Source organism: Prosopis cineraria, unplaced genomic scaffold, assembly GCF_029017545.1.
Source record: "Prosopis cineraria cultivar Desert tree isolate PC_DT_omini unplaced genomic scaffold, ASM2901754v1 PC10, whole genome shotgun sequence".
Lineage (NCBI taxonomy): Eukaryota > Viridiplantae > Streptophyta > Magnoliopsida > Fabales > Fabaceae > Prosopis > Prosopis cineraria.
The window spans coordinates 211632-222460 of NW_026555341.1; the positions used below are offsets into that span (position 1 = coordinate 211632).

Below are 10829 nucleotides of genomic sequence, written 5' to 3' on the forward strand. Positions count from 1 at the left end.
AATCAAGATACCAACAGAGAAAAGGCCCTCAAATTTAGATGTTGTAATGCATCCATCCATTACATTATGTCCCCTTTGATTTTGTGTTTAAAAAGTTGAACCTTGTCGCCGCTCCGCTCCATCTATCGGTGATGACTGGCGACGCTCATTTTATTCTTTATTTATTCCGCTGCTTTCCTTTTTCTTCCACGCTTCGAATTCGTTTTACCCCTTTCAGTTTTTACATCAAGTACAACGTAGAATATTGGCGAGAGGCGAGAGAGAAGTGGAGCTCATTTACCCCGAGACTTAAAACAAAAAGTACAAATTTATAAATTTTAAAAAAATCTACACATACATACAAAAAGTGTACAGCTACTTGCCCTCAAGGCAAGAAATTATTAGACCCGCTGCTTATGTTATTACTGGCAGCAGTGGACACGGCATTGCCATCCTCCCTGGACTTCAGCTCAGGTTCTCCGGCGGAGCTGCTAGCGGCTCCAGCTGACCCCCCGGCCCCTGCCGCGGGGTACTGGCCGCACCTCTGGCACCTGGCCACCGCCAGAATCTGCCGACAAGAAGGGCACGAAGAGTGGGACCCCAGCCACGTGTCGATGCAGGCCACGTGAAACCCGTGCCCACACTGAGGGAGCACCCGGATCTCGTCGCCGTCGGCGAATTCGGCCAGGCAAATCGCGCACTCCGATGTCACCACCCACTTATTGGGGCTGCCGTTAACGTAGGTAAATCTCGGGAGCGACTGCAGCACCTTCTTCTTGAGACCCTTGTTGGCCAGGGCCCGGGCGGGGGAGGCGGAGGGGCCGGATCCCCTGCGGAGCCAGGCGCAGCGGGCGACAGCGATGAGGCCGACGACGCATATGAGGGCGCAGAGGAGAGCGGCGAGAATAACGACGAAGTCGGACTCGACGGCGACGGCCTCGGGTGGGGGAGCGGCGGTGGCGGCGACGCGGTCGAGAGAATTGAGAAATCGAAGCGATCGGGTCATGATGGGGGTTGGGGATAGACTATAGAGAGAGCAGGGAGAAAGGGAGGTGGGGCGGGGAGGATGCTTAAATAATTGAGGTAGGTAGGTAGTTATAGTTAACAAGAGAGATGTTGGTTTTGAATTGGATGGGGGCGAGTGTAGAGTCGAGTATTAGAGCGAGTGGGGCGAAGTGGAGACTGGTAAAGGTAGAGGATAAGGTTATTTTTTGTGGAGACGACTTGACTCTTTTTTTGACTCCCCCGCCCACCTCCACCTCAGGAACCCTGCCCCTTTCTGTATGTAACTTTAATGACAATTATCATCATTTTGTTATTCTGTAAAATTTAACGTAATTCTCCCTCCTTCATTGCTCTTTGCTCCCTTTCCCGGCACACCCTGCTCTCCTTTACTTTTCTTCTCCTTGCTCATCCAAATTCATATTCACACACAGCAAACTTCAATTATTACAACAAATTAGCTGTCGCATCAACCGTCAATAAATACTAAAATATGTGTTCCTAACCTTATCTGGCGGTGCCTAATTACTCTGTGTTTTCTTTTTTGGGCTGCGGAGTTTCCAGATTCAGCGGGTCTGGATGTAAGTTGCGTCGTATTGTTTGAGTTGACGTCCTTGTCTTATCCAAGATCGAAGAAGCACGCTGGAAGGGGAGGCGGCAAACAAAAAGGGGATTATTTAGCACACTGGCCATTTAATTTGATTTGATTTAATTGGCGAGAATAGTGGGACCAGGATTGGATTTGAATTTCATAAAATCATACCCATCAAAAAGGAGATTCGGCGAGGCCACTTGAATTAAAAATGTAAGAGAATCAAACCAAATATTTGTTTGTTTGTTTGTTTTTTTTTTTTGCCGGGGGGGGGGGTGGGGTTGGGGGTTTGCAAGCAGGCCATCAGTGCCCGCGGTTTTTGTGCCCCCTAAAGCCTCTGGTTTTACAGAAAGACCGCCGCCACATGAGGTGTTGTCTGCTCCGATCCCCAAAATCAATGATTGGTTGGTATTGGAGAGCCCACGCCACGACTGGTATTTTGTGGGGGAAACCGGGGGCTATCCGCTATCCGATCTATTCCCTCATTTTCAAATAAACCATTCCACCCTGTTGGCCAAGGTTGCCATTACCACCAACTGATTCTTGACAAACACTAGGGTTTCACATAACATAACTATTATCTCGTTCAAAGTTCCCCATACTCAGGGAGTATGTATAAAAAATATAACATGGATTCCATTGCAGTTAGTTGACTGGAGCAACTCGTGCTGCTATTTCGGGGTCACTTCCACAGTTTCCGACTTGCCAAATGACAAGTCGCCCTCTGCACTGTGGGGCTCATTTTCATGTGATTGATGATCCACCCTTATAGTCAAGTCAGTGGTTGCCACCATGGGAGACAAGGATTCGTGTTCGACATTGAGATCTGTTCCATCTTCGTCCTCCACAAAGGTGGAGGAGCGGGTCGAGTGACCCGTAGTTTTGAAACGGTGCAATGCAGGTCCCGAAGATGGCTTGGAGGAACCCGTACCCGCACTTCTCCCTCCATCCAGATTGCGGATGCTGGACTTCCCTAGTTTTTCCTCCCTCCTCTTCTTCACGGCATTGTGCCATTTCTTCAACGCCTTGGATGTTTGCTCGTCAAATATCGATTTCTTCATCCTCGAACCCATCTGTCATTTGGTTACCCGGATTTTAGACTTGGTATCCAATCAGTTCTCTCGCTGTTTGATTTCCCCAGTCAAACTACTCCCCACAAGGTTCCCCAAATAAATATGGCCCGTAATGCTTGTGAGATTCGACATCCATCATCATTAATAATTTAATACGGTACTTCTCAGAATGTCATGTGAGGCTTGATCAAATAGCTGACAAACAGGAAAAATGAAAACTGAATGTAGTTCTACCTGGGTCACGAGGGCGTGTAATGGAAGAGTAATGTAGCTGCACAAGCATAGCACTGCAATTCTGCAAAACTCGTGAAACAACATCGGATCAATTTCTAGTACTCTCAGAGGTTTCAATCGGATCAGAGCAATGCTCGTATCCGAAGTATGAAATCTAAATTCAGGCGGGCCATCTTTCCTGCCAAGAGTGAATTCAGGAAAGGCTTACCCTAAAGCTACTTTGATTATTGCAAGCTTGTAGTCAGCATGGAAACAATTGTGCAGCCCAAAAGAATACTGCCAACAAAAGGAAATCATTTATTATTTGGGCGTTACAAAATGATCTAAATGGACATTCAAGTTCGAGATTAAGGGGTTAGTTAAGATGGTTTAGTACCCATATCCACAAGAAATATGTTATCTGGAACGCATTCTGCACGCATAAGAAAACCAGTTAGTAACTGACTAGAACAAAAATAGAGTATTAAACTCTGATAAAATTTTGAACTTGAGCAGTTTCATATCATTTGATTATTCCATTCATTTATCTATGCCTTATTTCTATAAGTCTATGAATTTGTACGCTCAAGTGACCAGAAAAATTACGTTTTTCAAATGCAAACTGAATTTTTAGGAGGGAAAAAATTCAATGTAACAGAGAACATCGTCTGCTGCAACTTTAAGTCATTTATAAGCAGTGTTTATTTAACAAGTGAGTGATGCGCATAACTAGTGCTCAAATGACACCCATTTTTCACCTGGAACAAAGCAAAATGAATGAGATAAAGAACTAATTGGGGCCTCCCAAACCAAAAATATTTGTCTGAGCCTTGAACGAGAGGCATCCCTTGGACAACTGCATGCCTGTCAGTGATTTCAAGAGCCATCCTCGTCAATGTCGCTTGAAGTTTTGTTCCAACAGCCAGGATTATCTGCAACAAATTAAAAGGTTTGTTAGTGTACCATCTAAACTGATATATAAGCAAAGATAAAACTACATACGATGACAGGAAGCAAGGATGCCCACAACAATGTTCGCCATCCTGGAAATCATATAAAATAGACCATCATTATTCGATTGTGTGTTCAACTTTAAGAACTAACAAATTCTATAGGACTTCAGAAATGATAGTTGCTCACCGTTAACATTCAGGAGTAGGAAGACTACAAACGATGCCCACAGGACAGGACTGCCATTGACAGAGCAGCGGAGAAAGAACATATAAAGCCACAACACATTCCAAAACTAGTTATAACAGAAAAATGCACACATGATATGGTAAAATACTTGAAAATACGTTATGTTATAGTACCATTACCTTACTCCCATTACTATCTTGAAGTCATCTTCCAATGATCTTTTGATATACTTTTGGAAGTTAAATTTACTTCCAGGAGAAAGGTGGGCCTTCTCATAATGCATTGTGATCAGAAAAGGGAGGTACAATCAACATTGAAAGAATACGCTCAATGAAATTAAATACTAACAGTTATAAATCCATTGCGCAGAGTCAGGTAGTCAGCCTTGCCCACAGATCTATAAAACTGGCGAAAGAAGCACCCCTACAAATGGTATATAGACAAGCTTTGTATTAAAAAGGGAAATTGAACATAAAGAATGACTAGAAAAGGGATTATATTAATATGAAAAGTTCGCAACAATAGTCCATTTTGCTATAATACCTCACTACCTAATTAATTTGAGAAATTCTTCAGCAATGAAACTTGAGCTTTTATTCATTCTTTTTTGGAAAAATTAATCTTTTAGTCCTTCAATTTTTAAATTACTTGTAACTCAATCCCTCAACTATGACTCGCTTATGACTCAGTCCCTTAACTTTTGAATCACTTACAAATTAATCTCTTAACTTTGGTTAATTTTTTTTTTCATGTTAGCTTATATCTCACATCAATGAACAAGAGGAGGGTATTTTAAAATAATATATGAGCATTTTCTTTATCCCTCTTATTTGATAAGAAATTTTTTTAAAAAAATTAAAAAATAAGGACCAAGTTATAGGTGAATCAAAAGTTGAGGGATTGAGTCGCAGTGAGTTATAGTTGCGGGACTGAGTCGAAGCAAGTCATAGTTGAAGGACTGAATTATAAATAAGTTAAAAATTGAAGAATTAAAAGATTAATTTTCCCTTCTTTTTTTCAGTTAATTTTACATCAATGTGATTATACCGACAAAAAACCATGTACAATTGAACCTCAACGGTGATAATAGAATTACGTTCTCTAGATCAAATAAGCTTAAAAAAGTGCAGAAACAGCATGTTTATGAGATGAATCTTACAACATAGAAAAAGATAGGAATCCTAGTCCAAAAACTGGAGTGAGCTCTGACAAATGAAGTTTCATGAGTAAGCCTGAATCTTGAAGGATCTGCAAGCACAAATTCGCAATACAGGCATAAAATTGCTTGTGGCAGCATCTCAAAAGTGGAACTGGCATACTACAACAAGAAGAAGAAAAACGCTCATATAAATTATTATATATCATACCATGGGAAAACTCATAGCGATGAGATGAAGTTTCCTCCTCCCATGCTTTCCAGCCACGAATCTGTGCAAAAAAAAAAAGGTCGGAAAAAAATTAACTACCACAACTCGGTAAATTAAATTCACTCTGTCATGAATCAAGATGCTAAGTACCAACAACCAATTAGTAAGAACTAGGCTTTTAACAGACTGATCTATTTTGGCTCTCTTCAAATGAATGCAACATGACATGGTACTGAAAAAAATTGCTGAGATACCTTTTTAGTCGCATACCTAGCCATAGCAGGATCATTTATGGCTACATTCCCTACGCTTTGCAATTATTGTATTGCATTTATGCAATTATTAACCATCCAAACCCATTTTCTTAGACACATCTGGCATCCCCACTGTAGAAAGACCAATTTAAGTTGGGCTTTCAGCGTCCCCACAGTAGAATCATTGTCTTTAAGAAAACCTTGGCTTAAGGTCATGCATATATCTTTTCATACAGTGACTTCACAATCACAATGTGCTAACACTAGCACTTAACAGAAATGAAAATAAAGAAAGAAATACTAGCAAAAATACCTTTTATTTGGACAAAACAACAGTCAATTTTTCCTTCTCTTGAAAAAAGGCATGGGAATTGTAAATAAAAAGAATGAGTTAAAATACATTTGTTAGATGAGACTGAAGCTATCCAAGCCTTCAATTTCTTTTGGGATTGGATGATTACATTGTGCTGTAGGAAGACTTGGTTGCATAAACCACATGTTTGACATTAACTCAATTTTGATGCTCATTACATAAATATAAAAATTATCTCATGGCCACAAATGTGCGCACGCGCGTGTACCCATACTGGTTTTCAAAACAAATGACAGTGCAAAATGTCAAAATGTGAGTACCAACTCAGTTTCCTCAATATGTACAGACATGGCAAAATGAATGAGGCATACATAACAAAATTGATGAAAAGCACACCTGTAATCTCCCGAGTAACATTGTGACAGCACTGTATAACACATGAAAGACTGCTAAGAAGAATATAAGGATATGTAACTGGTGCAATCCGTTAGCAGATATAAGTGGCTCATATCCCTATCATCAATAGCAATTAGAAGAGCATCAAGGAAGATAAGATTGTGGATCAAAAAGACAGGCTTTGAAGAAGCAAGTTTTCATATTGTGCTGACATGAAAGGGAAAATCAATAGGCCAGCATTAAAAACAGAGAAGACATGAGCCATAATAACAGAGCATAAACTTCTTATTTGCAGAGCAGCCGCAAAAAGGGAATACCTTTAAACTTTCCGTGAAATCTATTATTTTCCTAGAAAATTGCCAAATTATTTTTAAGTATTCTTAACAACTTGCGGGCATGCAAATGTCATATATGGCTATTTTATAGAGATAAAGTCAGAACTTAAACAGGTTAGGTAGAACTCCATAAATAATATGCCCAGAAAAAACTCATAAAAGATAAGGTGTTTGCATCCCACAAAGCCTCAAGTTCGAGCTCAAGAAAGTAAAATATATATATATAGACTATGACTATGTACAGGAGATTTTTTTTCCCTCGCCAAAAGAGAGTATTAACCTGAGGATACATGGTTCTCGAGGAAGTTTATCTTTAACTAACAATGTCTAAAGGTCTTCACTAATGAACAGTTTCAGAAAACATAATACCAGTTTATATTTCTTTGCAAGGCAAAAAAGGATCATTTAATTCATCAATGTCCGCAGATGATGGTGACTAGAAAAAGGGTTTAAATATACCCGTAAATATGTAAAATTCCACTTAAGCCGCATACTGATTACTGAGGATTATTTAGTACAATTAGTATTCCTTTACAGATTTCATTTGTTGAAAAAAAGAAAGAAAGAAATCTCCGTTTCTTTCTCTGAAGTTACGTGAAGGATTTTTCTGAAATTCATGTCTTTGCCTATGTCAATTAAACAACTCATTTGCTTCTTAAAAAACCAGGTGTGGGAATATGGTTACCTCCTTGCATTGGGAAGAGCTAGTATCAGCTAAATATCTACGATCGTGAGACAGAAGTTTTCTACGAGAAGAATCATTGGTACCATCAGATGCACATGGCAACATTTTGTCAGCAAGCTTTTGAGAAATACATATTCTGACAATGTAGCTCTGCCCGAAATTCAGGAGCAATGAAATAAAACCTAAAATCATCAGCTCTGCAAAAACAAAAAATAAAAGAAAAGAAAAATTATGTAAAAGTCAAACATATCGTTTTCTTTCCTGGAAAGCTAAAAAACATGGAAAGATAATTAAGAAGGGTTAAAAAGCTAACTTAAGACAGTCCAGTTCAATCATAGCTAGAAATTCTTAGCTACGCTCTTACCAGCTTTGACCTTTTCCAAAGCTTCAAGCAGAGCTTTCTTTTGCCTTTCTCCCAACCACTGAAAGAAAAGTCAGGTAAGGAACCGAGTCCAGTGAAAGTCTCTAAAAGGACACATACAATCAGACTAGACCTGTATCAGTAATTTATACGGACCAACTCTTCTACTATGTGCATTTCTATTGTTTTCAGTGTTCCCAAGAATCTGAGCAACTGTTTTTCAAAAAAATAGACAATAACACTCCAATGACCTCGATTCTCAATTGTACGTTATTAAATATTCCGAAAAGTTTCCACTATGGCTAAAAGCCAAAAAGGTTCGATCTTTTCAAGACACGAGAACCACGTTAATAGAAAACGCGTTGCAATTCGAAGTTAAGGCGGCTTAATCTGTTAAACTGAACATTCCCAGGAAAGATATGTATCAAACACAGAGTCAGCAACGTGCCTTAAACCTTAGCTAATTCGTAGATTCGTCAAGGGAGAAACAGAGTCAATTTTATGCTAGAATTAACGGGAGAAAACAGAGAATTGATAATAATTTTAAAAAAGGACCTCCGTTCCAGGACATATGAACATGTAAGCCCATAAAGTTTCAGCAGTGGGTTGAAGCAAGTAAGAGAAATCGTTGGAGGCGAAACAGTAAAAACATCAGAAAACACAAGAGCAAAACCTTGGCACTAGGTAAAATGGTTTCATCGACGGTCGTAACGTACCGATCCTATTTTGTGAAGACTCTTCTCTAAGGTTATGGATATTAAGATGAAAACAGTGCACACTGCTGAAACAGCCCATGTTGGTGTCTGATCAAGTTCCCTTGTACTGCTGCTGCTACTGTCGCTTGAAGACACAGCCAAACCTCCAGAGGATACCAAAGACAATGCACAAAAAAGAAACGTCTCGAACTTCGACATAGACATGGGGGCAAGAGAGCACAAAAAAAAAAAAAAGACTGGAAATTGGGTTCACATCAACAAATAGCAATCTCTTCAAACCGTCTGGGTTGCTTCCAAAAGCCCCAAAGAAAAAGCTTCAATTCATCCGGATTGATTCCGCAAACAACAGATAACTCTTCAGAAGTTTTCTGTGGTGGTGCGGAAGCAGGGAGAGACCCGAATGCATAATGGTGTGGAATGGGAGTGCGGAGGTGGTCACTGAAGGAAAGTCACAGGGTGAATCACCGGCTTTTTTGGAAATAAACCAGGGCAAGGAGCAAGAGGACAGAAAATATCTGACGCGTAAAGCGCAGACTAAACTTTCATTGCGCCATTAATCTAGGCAAGATTTGCAAGCGAGACTTGAAACTCCTGCAGCTGCCGTCAGTGCCGCGTCCTGCTCTGTCTAAAATTCAAAGCCGTTTCTTTCCTTTTCCTTTATCGTTGGAAAAAATTGCGGGCCTCAATTCTTTTGTGGCTGCGAAAATGGCGAACACATCTTGACAAGATTCAATTTAAAATTAAGGACATAATCTTTAATCTTATAATTTGATTGAATTTTATTTTAATCTTTATAATTTTTTCAATATTTTTTATTCTTATTAAAACTAAAATCACTCAAAAAATGAAAATTATAAGCATTTAAAAAACAAAAATCATATAATCTTCCTGAAATTATAAATACTGAAAAAATAAAAAAATAAAAAATAAAATTTAATAAAACTATTTGAATTGAAAATTATATTTTATTAAAATAAAGAAAAAACATAACTACATACTCACCAAGTAAGCAATAGCAACTTATCTTGATTCTCCCTTGTTCTCGTAAATATAAAGCCAAGGGCTTTTTTGGTAGAATATAGCCAAATGTTGCCGTCATCGTTATACTGAAATTTAAATTTAAATTTAAATGCCATGATGCGTATTGTTTCCACACACGCCAGGAAAATGAATTTGTTTTGAGGAGGGAGTAGTTTTTATTTGGTCATATGGTGCGATGAGGTGTGCGGGTGCAGCATTGAAACGATGCATGGAGAAAATGTAGGAGTGAAGCATTTTCAACGTTTTCGTCGTTATGTAAAATAGTAGCAGTCCTAGTTATAGAGGGTTTGGGTGGTGCTCATGTTAAAATAAAAATTATAAAAAATAATAAATTTATTTTATTATCAATTTAAATAATATAAATTTATTTTATGATACCATTCGATATTAAAAAATTTTAAAATTTTTATAAATTAATTAACTCGTAACATTTTTTATTTTTTTTCTGAATGTTAGTTTAGATATTATCTTTATTTTTAATGTCATTATCACTAAAATAAAAAATTATAAAAAATTTAATGTTAAATTCAAATTGTTATGTGTGCATTGGGACACTCAATTTATAAAAATTTTAAAAATTTTATTATTAAATTAGATTATTATTATTTTTTGTATAAAAATAAAAATTAAAATGTCCAAATTAAATTTATGTTATTCAAATAATTGATAAGATAGATTTATTAAAATTTTTATAGTTTTATCTCAATAAATATTAAGTAAAATATAAAATAAAATTTGTGAATTTAGATCGTTCTGATTTCAGACTGTGATGAGCACCCAGACAAATTTCGCTTGGGAGACTCCACGTACATAAAGTTTTAAAATTTACAATTGTAGCGAAAATGGTGAGATGGTCATAATCATTTTCATTTTTATTTTGACAAGCAGGTGGAGGCGAGAGTGAGAGAGACAGACACGAACGAGCAGGTGAGACAGAGAGGCACCAGAAGAAGTCAAGCAGTGGCCTTCCCGGGACATGAAATATATTTTATTTTATGGGAGGAAGGGGCCAAATCTCACACGTATTTTTCATCTCTATTTTATTATAGTTTTATTGCCCACTATTTTTTCTATTACTCAAAAGCAACGCATTCGGATCTCCCTTCCCGTCCCCTGTCTTTGATGAGTCATGAAGTAATAATCCTTCATGCCGAACACGACAACCATTTCCATCCTTCAAAGAGCCTTAATATTATCTTATTTAGCTTTGTTAGAAAGGGGGAGGAGAAGTGAGAGATAATAATTAAATTATTATTATATCTTTATATATTAATTTAATTTTTTTTAATTATTTCTTGTAAAAAATAATTTTACATCTCAATTTAAATTACATAATTGTTTTTAAAAATTCACTCTCATCCT

At 37.9% G+C, this 10829-nt stretch overlaps 2 protein-coding genes across 2 annotated transcripts; both read right to left on the minus strand.

The window, feature by feature from the left end:
- Positions 1-288: 288 nt before the first annotated feature.
- LOC129322223 (RING-H2 finger protein ATL8-like) lies at positions 289-1394 on the minus strand. The gene has a single exon (XM_054968386.1). The coding sequence runs from the start codon at positions 983-985 to the stop codon at positions 365-367; it is 621 nt and encodes a 206-aa protein (XP_054824361.1). The 5' UTR covers positions 986-1394; the 3' UTR covers positions 289-364.
- A 719-nt stretch (positions 1395-2113) lies between these two features.
- On the minus strand, positions 2114-9104 carry LOC129322222 (MLO-like protein 10). Its single transcript, XM_054968385.1, has 15 exons — positions 8427-9104; positions 7714-7771; positions 7350-7546; positions 6330-6446; positions 5367-5427; positions 5159-5247; positions 4348-4422; positions 4179-4267; positions 4000-4049; positions 3862-3902; positions 3618-3791; positions 3257-3292; positions 3089-3156; positions 2881-2941; positions 2114-2646 (listed from the first exon to the last, which is right to left on the minus strand). Exons 1-15 carry the CDS (start codon positions 8628-8630, stop codon positions 2245-2247), a joined length of 1722 nt encoding a protein of 573 aa, XP_054824360.1. The 5' UTR covers positions 8631-9104; the 3' UTR covers positions 2114-2244.
- Positions 9105-10829: the final 1725 nt, after the last annotated feature.